The 19533-nt window shown below is 38.4% G+C and overlaps 2 protein-coding genes across 8 annotated transcripts in view; one reads left to right on the top strand and one right to left on the bottom strand.

Annotated features, from left to right (window-relative positions):
• The window catches only part of TBCD (tubulin folding cofactor D), a 252394-nt gene that overhangs the window by 176341 nt on the left and 56520 nt on the right, over nucleotides 1-19533 (bottom strand). The window lies entirely within an intron of this gene.
• ZNF750 (zinc finger protein 750) lies at nucleotides 9293-11900 on the top strand. The gene is made up of 2 exons (XM_073310530.1): nucleotides 9293-10728; nucleotides 11183-11900. Exons 1-2 carry the CDS (start codon nucleotides 9293-9295, stop codon nucleotides 11898-11900), a joined length of 2154 nt encoding a protein of 717 aa, XP_073166631.1.

Raw genomic sequence — 19533 nt, 5'->3', positions numbered from 1 at the left:
ATAAAATAAATATTGGTTATCAGCTTTTACTAGGTCTTTGTGTTACCAGAATTTATTATTCCTAGCAGAGATTATACAGGAGCTATCCTATCACTTAGGTTCTACCACTTGGAATTTTCCTAAGGCTTTGGATTTCATGTCTTTTATACCCTTTTAACCTATACATAGTACCTCCAATTTCTTTAGCTGTTCCCTGCTGCAGCTGTACCTGCCAAACAACAGCCATTTCTAGGAGTGGCTAAGTGTTTAATAGCTCCATGATATATCTGGATCAAGGCAGGAGCAGGACAGCACTTCACTGCCTCCCTCACACTTGCGAGAGCAGGACCAGAAAAACAAAACAAATCAACAGTTTCTAAAACTTAACTGCCTCTCTGTCCTTTAACTTTCCTTTAACTTTCAGAAGCTGAAAAGTTCTCTCAGGTACTTAAAAATATTTTCTCAGAATCTATCCAGGAAAACATACCTCAGTTTCCCAAGGGTCAAACAAATCCATCACTCTTAAGGGAATGAAAGAAAGACAAAAAATGTATCCTCTCACTCCATGGAAAAGGAATGGAAAAACAAATACATGCTGCAAGTTTTAGAGAAGACACAAGGAGACAGTTAAGTATATCGTTCATGTTCCATTTCAGTCTCACAAGCACAAGAGAAAGGCTTCCTACAGTGAGAAAAGGAATACTAAAGGAAAACCTCCCAGATATTTGAGGAAACAAAGGACCTCTCCTTTCAGGAACAGTGTTTTCAGAGAAGTACTAAACATAAGCAAACATGGCAAACTCCCCTTGGGAAAAATTCTTCTTAAGAGTACAAATAGACTAAGACCTCTCCTTCCGAACTAAGGGGGAAGAGAAGGGATGTAACAGTCCTTACAGACAAATGGTGCAGGCAGAGCTTGATGGTAACACAATGCTGGTACTCCTTTTCAAACTGCTAAATTGCATTAAAAGAACCTAAAAATACACTTCCTAATGTTATTCCTCCACTGTAACTGCCACAGAGATGCTGTGCAATTGAAAAAAGGAAGGGACGTGATCTGTGCAACTGTGAATAGAACCGGGGATGTCCACAAGTCAATCCATCTATTAAACTTTGGGTTCCACTATAAAAAAAAAAGGTTGGAAAGCTTCTGCTTTAAATTTTTTTTTTTTTTTAAATTACCTTTACCTTGTGGACAAGGTCCTACATCCCATGTCAAGCCAAAACATTTCTTTTCTTAGCAATAATTGCACAAGGGAATCATACCTTTTTAGACAAGTATAGTTTTGTATTTTGTATGATGTTTGTAATACAAACGTAACATTGTCTGCTGGGCCTTAAAATTTATTATTTATCTATTTTGCAGTAGCACCCGAGTGCCTCAGTGAGACTCAGCACCCTATCATGTGAAATGCTGTGCAAACAGAAAGACAGACCATACCTGAACCAAAACACCTTACTGCCTAATATGAAATTAAGTTGCACATGCAGAATTCCAATTTTAGTCCACAGGAGATATTAGTGCAGACGGATAACAGGATTCAGCACACAGATCTTAAACAACTATGGAAGGCAAAAATCACTGTTGGTGTACACAGAGAACTCCCAGAATCATGCCTGTTTATACCAGCAGTGAACATGGTCTACACATTAGGAAACAGCATTTACATAACTAATTCTCTATTGGTCTCCATATTCCTGTTGGAGAGGTCTGACACAACACTCTTGTCAAAAAAGCTCTCTCAATAGCAAATTACCAAACTCATGTTCATTCAGAAACATTCCCTCTGGTTTTTCCTTTCTTGAAGTAACACACCCAGCGAGAAAAACCCACCCTTCCCTTTCACATCAACAGAAACTCTTTCGAAATTCCACAACTGATTCTCACGCTGGGGAAAAAAAAAAAAAAAAAAAATCAGACAAAATAATTTGTGCCCAGTCTGAAGCTGACTGCCTGAATTCACTATGAATTCACAGGGGAAATAAATGAAGGAATTTGTTAAACTAAATGTGGAGAGCAGTTTCATAGCCCTCTTTTACATGAACTTTGACTCTGCCTACATCCAGTTTTGACTTTCAAAAACTGAGGAATTTATTTCAGAGAAAGTATGAAGCATCATAAAGGTTTTTAAAGGGATAGAATACATGAGCTATGTTCTCTCATTTAATAGCTTTGCAAAGATAACTTTTAGATATCTAATTTAGTTCTGGTGAACGCAGTAATAAATTTGTCATATTTATAAATCTAACTAAAAGCAAGTATCAATGCTAGCCAAAGGTTATAATTTGGTTTGCTCAACAGCCATAAAGTTAAACTGCAAAAGGAGTGAATGCGTGGATGTGATAATCAATTTCCTACTGAGGAGTCTCCTTTCCATTTACAGTATCTGTGCATTTGGCTGTCAATTATAAGCAAGCTTTGGCAGGTTCCTGCGGCAAGCAAGCTTGGGGTTAGCTGAGTCCCGCCTTCACCAGAGAAGAGACTCATGAAGGATAAACCAATTTCAATAAAAGGAAAGAAAAAAAGATAATAAGCAAATGTGTTAAAAAGCCAAACATACAAAGGCATTCATACAAAACTATGGTTTCTATAGAACTAAAACCAAATATTGTTTGTTGCAGCTTGCTGTGTTTTACATGCAATTTTTTCTACAGTTTACCAACACTTAATCATTATGATCTGTGTCCCACCTAAACGGATTTAAAAGATCATAAGCTAAGCACATATCTACACCATGTTTCACCTCACTTACAGTAGATCATTATGCAGTGGCACAAACATGACTGTGGGAACAGAGAAATGTGCTTGTTGGAGGGCACAAAAGTGACAAGAGTTTTGTTTGATAGCTCAGACGCTGAGCTAATGCTGAACGAAAGCAGTGGATACAAATACATGAATCGTAGCTTCAGGCTGGAGTAATATCAGGTGCATCTCTACACCCTGAGGGCTCAACTCCTACACTTTTTAAATCCCTCCCACTGAAACAGCCTCCTTCAGTTTCACTTAGCCATCAAGCACAGAACAGGTACTTCTCTCTCCGCACTGACAGCTACAGCTTAGCAACAGTGATCACCTTGAACACTTCAGCCATCTACGTATCTGGTGAGTACTTTTTTAAACGTAAAATCAATTAAAGAGTAATGGTAATCAGACTGACACCCAATACGAAAGGATCAAAATGTATTCCCTTATTCTTTTAGCATTTATATTTCACTGCCTCTGTAAGCAAAATAACTCCTCTTCTAGCAGGTGCACTTATTGCATAGAAGCTTCTGATAAAACTTTAACATGACTTAAGTGAAATAGTTCTTTTATTTTGTGAGAAAGGATTTTTTTTCACTTTAGCTCCCATTGACTTTTTACATTAATTACAACATTTTTCCAAAAAAAATATTTTAAGCACCTGTTTACCGAGCACGTTAACAACAATTTAAACTGTGGTATAATTATGACAACAAAAATATTTTAGTTACCAGATATTCTTTTGATTATTCTCTAACTATAAAATATTAATATTTTGACCAATCTATAAATTTGTGCAAAATAAGATCTTGAGCACTTGTTTCAACTTTTTTTAAGCTTCTAGGAGGTATATTCTACACAGTATGAGAAAATACAGCTGTTTTATTAGTCACAATCATCTGTCTCTTTGGTTAATTAAAATGAATCATGATTAAGCACATACAATGTAAGAACTTCAGTTTTAAATTATTTAAATGTGCATCACTGATTTTAAAAAATGACTGCACTCAATTTACTTTGTGTTTGATTAACTGAGGCTTGACGCTATTAACCTTGTATTTACACCACAGATTTGGGGTACTATCTTGTGCTTCCTAGCTGAGCTATTCATGCAGCCTTAAACTCTTCTCTCCCCAACCTCCTATGTCCCATCCTATTTACCCACGAAACGACCCCTCTTCCCTATGTTTCCTCCCCATCAACTAATAGTTGTGCTAACATTTATTTTCCTGTTGAAAAAGAACTGAAAGTGTAGGAGGGAGTGGCAGTTAATCACTGGAAAATCTCAACTGGAATAAAACTCACAAATCTTGTTCTTGCAACACACAAGTTAGGTGACAATGGCATGTCCTTGAGTTATGCAATAATGCCACATCACAATATTTTAATTATAGCATGCCCTTCAAAATGTTCCACCCCAATGAGTACTCCTGGTCAGTAACATCAGCAAAAGGAATACTGCAACAACAATTGAGCACATATATTAATGTGTATGACAAACTGTAACGCAACCTGTCATAGCAATGTCCTACAAAGAAAGATTATAATTACCACCACTGTTTGCAATAAAGGAATTCTGGAACTACCCCTTTGGTAGATTAGACTTTTTTAAATAACTTTTACCACTTAGAATCTCCATACCAGCTATTTATATGTATAGTGACAAAATCGCAATATTCTTTCTTGTAGGATTTGCTAGCATAGTATGAAAATAAGAGGCTGGTAACAGTTTTGTCTCTTTAAAAACCAGGACAAAAAACTTGTGGCCAACCAAAATGAGACACATCTAGGCTGAGGAGTAGGAGTGAGGGGCTGTTATGCAAAAGGACAGTCTAGTACAGGGATATTCAACAGGCAGACCATGGGCCAAATCGGAACCGCCAGACACTTTTGAACAGACCTCAAAACCTTTTTATTTACTTAGTTATTGCGGTATGAAAAATGTTTCTCTGGAGTCTGGACCCTGACCAAGAAATTTGGACCATGACAAAAAATAATTGACTACCCCAGTCTACGTTAAAAGACCTACCATAGACAAGCAATTCATAAAAGGCCAATGAACCCTTCTGTTATAGTTTCACCAAATAGTAACCGAATGTATTTTCCATTAAAAATACGAGCGAGGTTGGAAACTAGGGATAGGAACTTTGTTATAATAATTACATAATTATCCAATGTGAATTTTAAAAATCAGATAGCCACAATAATAATGAAATAGAGTGTTACTTTAAAATTATGACTGTTACTGAAGATCATGATAAATTTTAGATATTATATTTGTGTTATTCAGATTCTAAGAAAAAACTAATTTTTTTCCTCATGACAACATTGACAATGCTATTCTAATATTAACAGTTTAACTTTTAATTTCCTCAGCACACAAATTACATATAGTACATCTATGAGGTCATTTTTTTTTATGTACTGTGCATACAGCAACTTTAAACATGTACAGCTATTTTGGACGATCTAATATTTTTCCTAGCTGTATTATTTTGTGAATAATTATTTTAAATTATGAAATATATTCCCCTGCAAATATTGTTGGGTTTTACTTAGAGAATGGAACTGGATTTCTCAGTCTTTGTTGGAACCAGAAGTATTTTATTCTTGGAATTTTCAACCAGAAGAGTTTTAGCTAGTGCTCCTCAGGGAAGCACAGAAAATAAGGAGGAGAGAATAGATACAACAGGCAGACACTGGCCTAAAATTAAGAGAGGTGAAAACCTCAAAATAACCCTCAGTGTACTTATTCGTTGTCTGAGGTGTCAGGGCAACTTCCTCTATAAGCACTACTGGCATCATGCTGGGTAGGTAAGAATCACGCTAGGGTAAAATAAACTTTAAAAATATATATATACACATGTAAAGCTTTTATAGTTCTCGCCCTTTTATACACACATTGCAAAGACATTTCAAAACTAAAAATTCATATTGTAGGAGTTGGTAAGGTGCAGCAATCCATTTACATGGTTAAGAAAGGATAGTTAAAATATTATTCAAATTATTCCTGTTCAACAACAGGAAAAAACACCATACACAAGGAGGAAAGTATGAGAATTTACATTATTAATCCAGGAGAAACTAATTATTAAACACGAAAAGCTAATTAACATTCTCTTTATAATAAATATTGTCATCTGAAATTCAAATACAAACTCAAACTGTTGATGTAAACTGCTCAAGTATGCATGCCCAGAGTAGTTTGTTTTGACAACACTATCTTCAAGCATAATTATTTCTGGTACTTTCAAGAAAGCACAAAGACTAACATGTCCAAACTGAGTTGACCAAGTTATTATAAGCTCTCCACTTTAGTTATACATTAGTCAAAAATGCAGCAAACTTTATTTCAGTCAAAACAATGGCAAATCACCCAACTTTTTTTTCCATTTCTTATTTTAGCAAGAGCAATGCTTACATATTTCAGAGAGATTCTAGCTAAATTTCATTTGTCTGGCAATTTATTTTCTGTGTACTGAATCATAATTCTAACAAGTGACTGATACTGACAAAATTTTAACATGCTGGCATGTATTTTACTAACATCATGCTGAGATAACTAGGATCTAGGTCTGACAAAAAAACAAAGAGCTTTAAATTTTTTTCCTGATGTAGAGAAATACATTAAATATTACCATGCAGTTATTTGTTTCTAGTTATTTAACTTGTTGTAAATCTATATATTTAAAATACATACTTAATGAAATGTTTGTAAGAATCAAAACCATTCTTATAGGCAAATCTAAACGTAGCTATTTTTTTCCCATAAAGTGCTGCGGAATTTATTCAAGCTGCCTTTAAGTTTACAATTCTACTAAAAACAGTAAATACTTAAATGTCTATGATAGCAGAAACACAAAATATATTGAATACAAGAACATTTTTCTCAAATTACTATACCTGTTCAAATAAGCAGCAATTTTCTAGCTTTGCCTTCAGGTTTCAATATTAATGTCTTGCACATAATTTTCTATTAATAAAGTGACTGATTTGAGAAATGCAAGACATCTTGATACATTAAATAAAATCTCAACAGCATGTAGTTACCAGTAGTTATTTTCCTAAATTTAATATTTTAATACTTCTAATTCAAACTTTTATGTAAGTAAAGCTTTTAGAAAAATATCAAACTACACTAGTCACTCACAATTAGTATTCCTGAAGTTTCGGGTAACACAATAGATACAGTACGTGGTTTTGCAACAGTCATCATTTTGATAATGATGCTTATAGTTCATGATGAAATCATCAGTTTTTAGATCTCTGCCATAACACATCCTAAAAAATCATGAGAACTTGACTCTGAGAGGTTCTCACGCCTTCAGAATCAGTGAACATACTGGAACAAGCTGATACAAGCCCTCCTGACTTATCTACCCGAAAATCATCAGGCTATATAAAGTATCCACTTCTTTAGTTTTCTGAAAGAAAGCAAGTGGATCATACCCCTATAAATCAATGGCTGTCTGACACGTTTCTACCTGATTACTACATATTCTACACACACACACTCAATCCACCCCCTTACCTCCAAGGTCCACTACACAGATGACTAACATTTAACATTCTTCATCTGTGTAGGGAACCTTGGAGGTAGGAGCCAGCATGGGGGATATGCTGCTGCTTCCAGGAGCCGTGCATAGCACGCGTGCAGTGGGGCAAGCCCCCAACCCCGCTCCCTGACTGGAGCGGGGCAAGCCCCAGATCCCACTCCCCAGCGAGAGCTTGAGGGCTGGATTAAAATGTCTGAAGGGCCAGATGCAGCCCCTGGGGCGTAGTTTGCACACCCCTGGGCTAGTGTCTTGGGGATAAAACCAACTCCCATTTTGGGTCTTACTTAATTCAATTAAAAGACATAGGCATTAGAAAAGACATTAGAATCTATTAGCTTGAGATTCTAATGCCTATTCTAATGCCCATGTCTTTTAATTGAATTAAGTAGGACCCAAAATGGGAGTTGCTTTTAAGTAGGACCCAAAATGGGAGTTGCTTTTAAGTAGGACCCAAAATGGGAGTTGCTTTTAAGTAGGACCCAAAATGGGAGTTGCTTTTAAGTAGGACCCAAAATGGGAGTTGCTTTTAAGTAGGACCCAAAATGGGAGTTGCTTTTAAGTAGGACCCAAAATGGGAGTTGCTTTTATCCCCGAGACACTAGCCCAGGGGTGGGCAAACTACGGCCCAGGGGCTGCATCTGGCCCTTCAGACATTTTAATCCAGCCCTCAAGCTCTCGCCGGGGAGTGGGGTCCGGGGCTTGCCCCACTCCACGTGTGCTATGGCTCTGCATGGCTCCTGGAAGCAGCAGCATGACCCCCACGCTGGCTCCTACACATAGGGGCAGCTAAGGGGCTCCGCATACTGCCCCTGCAGCTCCCATTGGCCGGGAACCAAGGCCAATGGGAGCTGCAAGGACAATGCCAGCAGATGGGACAGGGCACAGAGCCGCCCGGCCACGCCTCTGCATAGTAGCCAGAGGGCGGACATGCAGCTACTTCCGGGAGCTGCTTGAGGTAAGCACCGCCTGGAGCCTGCGCCCCTGCCCCCCTTCCATGCCCCAGCCCTGGTCCCCCTCCTGCCCTCCAGACCCCTTGGTTCCAGCCTGGAGCACCCTCCTGCACCCCCAACTCCTCATCCCCAGCTCCCCCCACCCCAGAGCCCTCACCCAATCCTGCACCCCAGCCCCCAATTTCATGAGCATTCCATGGCCCACCATACAATTTCCATACCCATATGTGGCCCTCAGGCCAAAAAGTTTGCCCACCCCTGCACTAGCCAGTCCTAACATATCCATTCAGACATTTCTTAGACTGCCAAAAGATGCTATGCCAGGCAGGAGGGAGTGCTGTTTGGTCTCTGGAAAGACTGGGTCAGCTCTCAAGAGTGGAGCCAATCCCACTCTCCACCCTAACATCTCAGCCAGGGAAAAGAGGAGGAGGGATTCCAGCTGGCCTGGCAGGCTTGCGCCATACCACCTGCTGCTGCCAGAATCTACCCCTTGCCTTCTTCCATCCCTCCCTACAGCTCCACCTATCTATACTCTTTTTTTTGTCCTATTTACCTTCTGAATGAATGTTCCCTCAGCTTTCAGAAGAGCTTTTTTCGGAGTGTCTCTCTCTCTCAAAAAAAGTCACTTCTTTAGGTGCCTAAATATGCACATGGATGCCTAACTTTGGGCATCCAAGTCTGAAAACATTCACTTCAGCTTTCTATGCGCCCACCTGATATTACATATGGGTAATACATGTGCTTGACACATTTCAACAAGGAAAAAATCTTCAGACAGATGTGGTCAAAAGAATGCATTCTTTTTTTATTTAATTATTGTGTGCCAGCATATTTGACTTAAATTTTTCTGTTACAGTTCCTGTACTATAAATTACTGGAGAGTTGCTTTTTCCCTAACATCTTGCAACAGAAGAGCTGGCTTCAAATCAAATTTTCCTTTCTAATGTGGAGAACAGATTCTTGAAACCTGAAAAACTGAAAACATCAACAGTTTGAAACTGAAGAGATCTGCAAAAAAAATTGTTTTATAAAGGAACATTAAATATAAGCTTTAAAGCAGAAAAATGAGTCTCCTCAAAGAGCGTAAACCAAAGAAACCTCATTATATCCCAAGGCCTCCAGGAAAACCATTTAAATATAAGTGTTTTCAGTGCCCCTTTACCTGCAATGAGAAATCCCACCTTTTTAACCATATGAAGTATGGTCTCTGCAAAAACTCAATTACTTTAGTATCAGAGCAGGATCGAGTTATCAAGTGCCCAAAGTCCAGTTCCTTGGAGCCCAAACAGCTCAATCAGATAGAACCTACAGCTAAACCAACTTCTTCTAAATCTATCACAAACGGTCTATCAAATCTTGATTCTAAGTCTCAATATGCTTTTGCAAAAGATGATGCCAAGGAAAATGTAGAATTACAAAATCAGACAACAAATAAATCAGCTCAAGAACAAAAGTCTGTAATACAAAAGGAATTAACTCCTGCCAGTACTACAGCAGAAAGTGTAATCAACATGCAGCCTGGTTTGGATGGCATTGTAAGGCCCTCAGCTTTTGTTCCTGTAGGAGAACACAGACATAGTAAAGGCCCAGAAACTAATGAGGTTGCTGAAATGATATCCCTGTCTAATTCGAACAAAAGCTTGCCTTTTCATGCAAAGTCTGCATTTCATACTCCAAACCATCCATGGAAAACAGGTTCTACTTTTATCCCACCAGAGTTTCCACATAAAATTCCTCCCACAAAAGGTTTTGGTCCCATTCCACCTTACATGCATCCAATGATTCCAGAGTATTCACCCCCTTTTTATGAGCATGGACTGGCAATCTATGCACCTTACTTGCTTCCAAGTAACTCACCAGAGTGTGAAAACTCTGTGCTGTCTGTCTATGGGACCCAAGATCAAAGACATTTTCTTCCCCACCCTGGGCCACTCCCAAAGCCAATAAATCCATCATCATATGAGCACTACCGATTACTTCCACAATATCATTCCAGTCCCCCAGTGCCATATGGATTTTGCAGACCAACAGATCCTCCATTTTATAGATTTCCACATGTAGCTGGTATTAGCAGAGATCCAAGTTCTCATCTAATGGAGGAAACTACCTTATTGTATCCAACTTCTTCAAGTCCATCTCAACAATACTCATTAAGCGCCCATAAAAAGCAGACTGATTATGAAAAAGAAATTCCACTGCTGCATGCCAAAAACCATTCAAAAGAAGACCCAAATGAAAGAGAGAATGCCAAAATGAGCCCCCGTGCAGGGAGTGCAGCAACAGGCTCACCTGGTAGACCCAGCCCAACTAACTTCACTCAGACAAGCCATGTCTGTGAAGGCCTGTTTGACCTCTCTAGCAAATCACCTTCCACTGTAACTGGGAAGTATGACCAACAGGAAGAAAATTTCTCAGCCTTCAGACTTGCAAGGAAAAGCACAGATCAATCAACTCTACTTCAGAATGTGCAGAAACAACAATATAGAGATTCATCTACCAGGTAATAAAAAAACAAACCCTCGACAAATTGCTTTTTCAAGATTTATTAGGGGAAACAAAGACAACTCTATTCATATTTTAAATGTCTAGTATATGAAATACTATCAACAATGTTGAGATGTTTAAAAAAATTTTTAAAAACTATATGTATATCTATGCAAAGTATAATACCAGTTCCCATAAAACCTGTAAGTACAGTGGTCACTTAATAGAGCTTGCCAGCTTTCCATAAATATATAACTTAACTCAATTGTTCCATTAGTATCCACATTTCCCACTACCTACTCTAAAGAAATATCCCGAACACTACAAAATCTGATATTAGCCACAGTGATTTTCACGTTTAAAGGCTGCCCAATGTAGTTAGAGTTCTGGTCAAACAATTCTCCTTCCCCCTCCCCATTAGAAAATAAAAAAACTTAATGAATTATGTTTTTTGTTTCCATTTCTTTCAGTGTTCACATCACTGGGGAAGATACACATATTCAGACTGAAAGTCAAGCAAAGAATGAGGCCTCTCTATCCAACACAGAGGACGACACAGGGATAACTCCACTTAATCTTTCAAAGAAGCCTGACACACACACAGGAGTTGTTCATGAACACCTGTACAAAAATGCTTCCAAAATGGAAATTCAGACTTTAACTGAATTGCAAGACATGCCTCTGAATCTCTCAGTGAAAGATTCCTATAACATCATCAGCCTGAAAACTTCATTTCAGCGTTCATCATATGATGCTGGGACTGCAACCACTCCAAACAATGAAAATGAAAATTCTGAAGATGTATACAACACAATGAATCCTAACAGTGCCTGTGACAAGCCTTCTTTCACAGCACAGAGTACTGAAGTCCAAGATTTAAGAGTAATTGACAATTCTGATGAACAAAAACAAACAGCAGCGGTTGCTCTTTGTCAGCTAGCTGCATATAGTCCTAGTAAAGTAAGAATGGACAAGGAAGAGCAAAGTTCTCAAGACTGTAGTATTCCATGTACAGAGCCCATCCTCAGTTCTTCAGATACTCAGGATAATCACCGCAATCACAAAACAAAAGGACAAAAAAGGACAAATCAAAAAGATTCAGCAAAATCACAGCAAGGGTCTAAAAGAGTAAGACCCAACGACTGCAGCAGAGTGTTTACTCTAAGAAAGAGAACACGAGTATCATAATATTATTTCACTTGCTAATGTATATCCTTTTACATCATGGAGCAACTGTTAAACTTATCTGCTAGATTACACAGTTTCTCTGTACTGACTTATTTTTTCGGCTGACTTTTTTGTTTGGGCCATAAGAAGCTATGTACAAACTACCATGTAAATAGAATGTGTTTATAATTTTGTACTAATATTTTTAAGTACTTGAAATTTCCTATGTGTAAACTCAGATTTTCATGAGTAACCTTTTGCATTCATAACTTAAGCCAATCGAAGTACATGAGACGGATGTTTAATGTTTTTGGGAATTGCAATATGGTAAAATACCTTTTACATCTGCTTTTATTACAAGACTTATAAACTTTAGAAACAATGTACTGTTCATCATGCGCTCTCATATCATATTTAACTTAATTTTGTTTAATGAATCTAATTTTTTTCCCTAGCAAATAATTTTTCTTTAATTCTGCAGTAGTTTAAATTCAGCTTAAATTTAAATTTGTTATTTAGACCTTAGTTTAAAAACTGTGTTTTGAATGTGAATACACCGCAATGGTTGTACTGAAGAAACACTGCTAAATTTTAGATCTTGGGTATGCACAAGCTTGCACCAGTTTAATTAAACCAATTCAGTTAAAATAGTGCAAATCCCTGCATAAGCACTTTTATTCCAGCTTGAGAGGCTTACTTTGCTTTAAATTAAATCTGTTCTTCATAAAATTAGTCCTGCAGAAGAACACGGACATAGCAAAGGCCCAGGAACCAACTTAGTCAGCTAAGAACAGGTTTAAATTTAAACCAAAATAAGCTTCTCAAGTTGAAATAAAAGTGCTCATGCTCACACAGGGTTTGCACCAGTTTAACTGAATCAGTTTAAATTTATAGCTTGAATTAAACCAGTACAACTCCGTGTGCAGACAAGTCCTAAGGCTGGGATTTTCCAAAGAGTTAGGTTTCCAAATTCCATTGAAGTTCAACAGTATTTGGGCACCTAACACTCCTAGGCTCCTTTGGAAATCCCAGCCTAAAAGGATAGCTATGCCAATAATTTATTTCACTTGAGGAAAGCACTGCTGGTGAAGGTTTCAATTTCAGTAAATATGTATCACTAATTCTGGAACTTAATGTGCTTTTGCAGACAAACTATTTTCTAATTCTATAATTGTGTATAAGAACTTCTCATTTTTCAAATAAAGCTAAGAACTGTACTTTAATTATTAATTCCATATATTTTAATGATTAAGGAACAAATAAATTGTCTATGTTATTATTGTTGGTAAAGTGTGTTTTGCACAAAAAATAATCAATAGCATGTTACACCAATATTTGCTTTAGAGCTAGCAATTGAAGTAAATCATGGCCTAGCATATCAGCCACCTATCTTATGATATTAAGATGAGTTTCCTTAACTGGAAAGCTACAGGTGAATGAATCTGCATACTGTACATCCCAGCCATTTGGGAAACTACAGGCACTCCCGAAAATCCCACAAAGATGTTATCCAGACAAGCTTTGCCAAAGGTTTAACAAAAAACTGTACTACTTATGATTCATAAGTAATCATGTTTAGACTTGTACAGCAGCTGCTAATGTAACTGGTATTAAAAAATTGAAACTGCCCAATCAGTTTGAGTAAAACAAAGGAAGATCATAAACCAATTTAAACCATATATACACCTTTCACATCAACTAATTACTCAGATACAGGAGAGCCCCATTTATACAAAAGACAACAATGGCCATAAAATGAATTTTAAAAAGAACAGATGCTTTTCAATGCAACTGATGCAGTTTGGGGGCATAATCTAATTTCCAAATAATATGGTATCTTGGGATAAGATGGATTTGGCTAGGCAAGATTCTGCTAGATATAATATTAACTGCAGACTATACGAATTAGATGTTTGATAATTCTAACAACCAATGCTAATAACTTAGGTACATTATATAAATTAGCAACCAACTGTATAATAACAAGCGACAGAGAGAGTAGGAAGAATTTCTCCCTGACCCTACCTGGTATTCAGTTTAATGCCTTGAAGTATGAAGATAAATGACAAGTGTTACTTTATCCTTAGTACTGTACATATAGTTGTTACTAGAGTCCAATTTTTTTATTTTTATTTTTTTTGAGCAGGACTAAGCCAACTGCATCAATAATATACCAAGGCAGTGAGTTCCATAGATTAGCTACACATTGGGTATGTCTACACAGCAATGCAAGCCCGGGTTTGAGCCCAGACTAAAGCCTAACCACCCTTGCATCCACACCCCAATTGTGCTAATCTAGAGATTGGACCTAGAGTCCTGGGGCCATGCATGGCTGTAGGATCCAAGCCCATGTTAAGCTGGGACCTAGGGTCCTGAGCCCTATTGCTTTCCTGTGTGCATGTGGCCCTGGCTAGACTCAGGTCCTGGAAGTTCTCCAGATGTATCCCAGAGTTCCCAGCGGAAGAGGAGCAGCACTGCCAACGTTACTCAACCTAAACGTGGAGAGCCAATTCTCAGATTACGTGGGAGTTCAGTTTAAAGAGTTCTCAAACTGCAGTCATTCTACTGCGACAGCCACCAAAGAAGATAATTACGCAGTTTATGTACTCATGTGCTCCTTATGGGCACCTGAGTCCCATCAACAGCAGTAGTGTTTTCCTGCAGTGCAACACATTCGTAGGACTAGAATGTCGACACCATGGGGGGTGTGGGCGTGGCTGCTAGGCACTCTGGGATAGGACTACTTTGACTCAGGTCTGTGTACTGCAATGTGGACACCAGAGCCCTAGACCTAGGGTTAAAATGCAATGTAGACAATCAAGCCCATTGTTCCCTGACATAGGCCAGCTGACTCAAGTCCCACTAACCTTCAGCTTACACTGCTGTGTGGACATACCCAGAGATACTTTTGAAGATCCCTTGTATCCATTTTCATGCTTGTGCAAGCTTGCTTGCAGCTTTCTTCACATGTTCACCTATTGGAAAGCATAGACCTGAGCAACTGGCTGATCTCCTCCATCCCATTCATTACTGACTCTCTTATATTTTCATAGGCAAACTTCATCATCTTAGTTTATAAAAACATGTTCTCATGCCTCTTTACCATATGTTCTCCTACCACCATGCCTCCAAAATTCCTTCTGCCCTTCTCAGGATCTCCTTCCACACTGAAAACAGTCTATTCTTACTCTGTATACCTTATCCCAAGCCTTTTTTTAAAAAAAATCCTTTGCAGGACTTCATCTTCCACCCACCTATTACTCATTTTGCTCAATGGCCTTCTATGAGGAACTTCATCAAAGGCCATTTTAAACTCTATATTAAACTACACCCACCAGTTCTCCTTTACCTGTTTCAATTTTCAATAGTGTTCTAACACAGTTAAAAGAGGCATAGTTCATACTTAGAGGTTAAATGCTAGTTTGCCCACTATATTCAGACTGATGCTTTATAACTAGCTAGCTAGACTTTTCTAATTTTTTCCCTGTTATTTAAAGCAAGATTTAGCAACCTACAATTTCCCAAATCACCCTGAGCACTTTTGTTAACAATAGATAGGTACAATGTTGACCTGCCTTCCTGAAGATTAGTTCTTTTCTAATGATAAGGTGCATGTTTTTTGTAAGTAGAACAGATACTGCACTCTGTAGAACATTAAAGCTCTTGTATGAAATGCCCTCCAGCTCACAGTGGTGTAATTTATTTTCTCAAGTTATTCTACATCTTTAATATCCACCCCCCTACATAGTGCCTCATCTTCAGTTCCTGTAAGGAGTCCTCTTTAAAGGCAGCCTGGTGTAGCATAAAACACAGGAGGTGAGAAACAGGAACATTTTATGCATGCTACTAACCTCTGTATCAGATAAGTGATGGTGACTGCAGAATGCTGAGAAAGAGGCAACAACCTACTAAACAATAACAACAGGCAATTCAATTACTGGTACAAACTTGCTGAATGTCACATCAGGACATGGTTTAGAGAAGTTATGTCTCCATACCATCAGCTATTGCTTCTTGAAACAGTTTGTTCTGGGCCCTAAAAGGAGAGAGGTTACTCTTGACTAGAGCTGGTTGAAATTCAAGATTTCCAGTCCAGGGGAAATTCTGACATTTTGAAGTTTTCTTTCATCCTAAATCAGAATAAAAAGTCAAAATTTTGAAATTTCCCACAAAGCTGTTTTGACAAGTTCAAAAGTGTTTCATTTACAGTATATCGAAACAAAAGGTCTAAATGAAGTGCTTCGGCCTTATATAAACAACGCACTTGGTGATTTTTCAAGGGAAAAATTTCAATCACCTCTGAAATGTGCTTTGCACCCTGCTGTTTGAAACTGCAGCAGGTCAATGCACAGTAGAGAACTTTTTATATGGCAGCAGAACAGTCCATATGGAGAGTTACTGCATAGCACACTGAAGCAATGTAGATTTATATTCCATGTAATAAGTGCTCGTGTACACATGCACTTAGTCTGAGTCACTCAGGAGTTGGTTCCGAAGTATGGTTGCACAAGCAGATCACAGTAGGAGTGGATGATGATACTCTTGGGGAATTCCATTCTTTACTCAATGAGTATTCACAGAAGGTGGGAAAGGACAGATGCTTCTTCCTCCTAAGGGAACTGTATGCAGTTCACCTTGTCTCCCTTGCCCATGCAGTGTGCACACAGGGAGCTGCTTAAAGGGTTACTGAAGAGATACGGAATCTGATATTTTCAGTATGCTGATAAACATCCAGTGCTATTGAGTTCCTGGCCCAATGTCTGAGGGAAAGTGGGGCATCAAGGAGAGCTAGCTGCCTGAAGCTTAATCCAGAAAAAACTGAGATTGTAACACTGATTAGTTGGGAGAAGCAACTGGAAGATATGGAAATGATAACATCTCCTTTAATTGAGAATACATACCCTCCATTTGTGACTTATGTTTGCAGACGGTAGGACTGGGGTCCTAGTTGCTTTTAGATGATCAAATAGCAGCAGTGTAGGAATACTTTCTTCTCTAATCTGTGTCTACCTAGAGATTGTAACCATTTCTTTCAGATGTAGACTTTGCTACCATAAACCATGTTTCTGTCACCTCAAGACTGGATTACTGTAATGCACTCTTATATGGGGATACACCTTACATCAAAGTGGCAAGACAGAGCAGCCCACTTATAAAGCAGGATTTTTTGGTGAGAAACCATGACTTCTGTGCTGCATATCCAGCACTGGCTGCCTTCAGAGTGGAGTTTGAAAATGTGGGTTTTGATCTACAAAGCCCTAAATGAAAAGGAGGAGAGGAAAAAGCGGGGTTGGTGTTGTTATGAACCTGTTACAGGGCCCTGTTAAAGATTACCCCTATATTATTTTATCAAGGTTCATTTTGAGGTTATAGGTGTTCAATTGTTTAAATGAAAGTATCGTAGCCAAAGGTATAAAGACAACTATATCATAAGCAGGAATCCTGCAGGAGAGTCATTACATCCTCAGATCACAAAATGTAGATGTGCAATCAAAGTAAACAGGCTGCTGCAAAGCGTAATTTTTTTATTTCCATCTTTCTTTACCCCTCAGAACGTCCATGAAACAATTTGATGGTCAAAAACCCACAGATTACTACATATATAGCCCATGCATATTCAGATAAGATTTACCGATGTTTGTACTGTTAACATCTACGTGAGGGAGGAAGGGGAGGTATCACTGTCATCCTCACTTCATACATGTTGAAAGCTGAGGCTAAGAGGTAAAGTGATGTGGCTCAGTGGCATACAGCAAATTACTGGCAGAGCCAGGATTCCAACCAGCCACATTTGATTCCAAACTTCCTGACACCCCTTAATTTACAGTTGACATTCTCCATATTATTACTGAAAAATGTTGCATTATCAGGCTATCAGATTCCAGGTATAAAGGTCTAAGCCTCCAATTCTGTAAGGACTTACACACATGCTTAACTTTTTGAGTTCAATGGCACTATTCAACTTAATGTTAACCATTATATATAAATTTGCAGGACTGGGGCCGAAGTACTTAGATAGTGGTATAAGCAGAAAGATATTTGCATGGTACCAAGATTTTCTGTGTAGGAGGAAAACCTCTAAAATTATACAGAAATAAAAAAAGGAGGCTCTGCCAAATTATGATAAGTGAACCATTTTAAGCAATGATAAAAGACATCCTGTATTCCTGACCTATACAGTTTTGGCCTTTGTCATTTTATGGAGACAGAGAATGAAGAGGAGCAGTACTGAAATAAAGAGAATATAAAGAATCAATAGATTTTCAAAAACAGGACAAAAGCTTGAGGCCATGAAGCTTTCACTGATGTGATCCTGGAGCTTTTCTATATATATATACACACTATGTACGGCTTTGAAAATTAACACTTTGTCCACTCTGTCTCAATCATTTCAACAGTATGGCAAATTACTTTAGTAGTGAGGCAAGACAATTATTTCAAGCCAGTGCCCTTCTCTAGGCACCTAAAACCAAAGTCTGGTGCACAAAAATTGGTTAACATAGAAAATAGGCAAGCTTTTCTATCCAGCCTTATCTTCTTCCAGTACAAGCACTTCAACAACATCTGATAATCTTAAATTAAGGGACTTAGGTGATCATTTTCGTTTGTTCAGTTGTTGGGTGGGGGCGGCAGTTTGTTTCAATTTGTATTTTACAATATATAAACTCTGCCAAAGTTCTTTACAACACCACTTGGTAGATTAGAAAAATGTGGCATTTTTTAGTAGTTAAAATACACATAACAAAAAGACAGTGTGATACATTCTACACCTTGGGGGAGCATCCTGTAACCCCCATAATCCTCATTTTCATATAATCATGATCTTACATATAAAGCATGCCTTGTAAGGTATCAGAGGAAAGGTTATGAACTGCTGAAAGTCACTACTCTATCCATATATGTGTATCATTAATGCATATGAAATTACGAGAATTGTGTTGTATGGTGGTCACTAAAACATGCTGTAAGTTGGAGAATCAGCCAGATATTAGCTCCCCAGAGGCAACAGCAAGGAAAATAACCAACGCCCGGGCGGGGTGTCAAACAACCATTGTCCAGCAAGGGAGCTACAATGCAATGACTCACCTGCATGAGGCCACACCAGAGGAATTGCTCAACCTTGCTTGGAGAGACTCAGCAATGCCCCCCAGACATGTCTGGACTTGTGCTCCCCAAGCACATGGACTGAGGATATAAAACAGAGTGGACACATACCAGGCCCTTCTCCTGCCCTCACCTTCACTGCAAGCAATTAAGACACGGAGAAGAAGACAAGACTCCAACAGAGGAGATTGGCCCAGGTTTAAGGAACAAACCTGTATATTAAGGACTGCAATATCCAGTGCGGTGAGAAAAACTGCTTAATCTAGATGTTGCCCAGTCTAATAGAATTGAGAGTTTAGACTGCGTGCTTATATTTTCTTTTCTTTTGGTAACCACTCTGACTTTTTGCTTATCACTTAATATCACTTAAAATCTACCGTTTATAGTCAATAAATTTGTTTAATTGGTTATCTTTACCCGTGAGCTTGTATGAAATGTGGGGCAATCTGCTCAGCTTCGCAAAGGCTGGTGTATGTCCACTTTCCATTGCTGAAGTGGTGAACTAATTAATAAATTTGCACTGCCCATCTTGAGCAGTGCAAGACAGTAT

Source organism: Lepidochelys kempii, chromosome 14, assembly GCF_965140285.1.
Source record: "Lepidochelys kempii isolate rLepKem1 chromosome 14, rLepKem1.hap1, whole genome shotgun sequence".
In the NCBI taxonomy this organism is placed as follows: domain Eukaryota; kingdom Metazoa; phylum Chordata; order Testudines; family Cheloniidae; genus Lepidochelys; species Lepidochelys kempii.
Note: the sequence above shows the minus strand (reverse complement) of the source record. Positions and strands in the feature narration are given on the sequence as shown.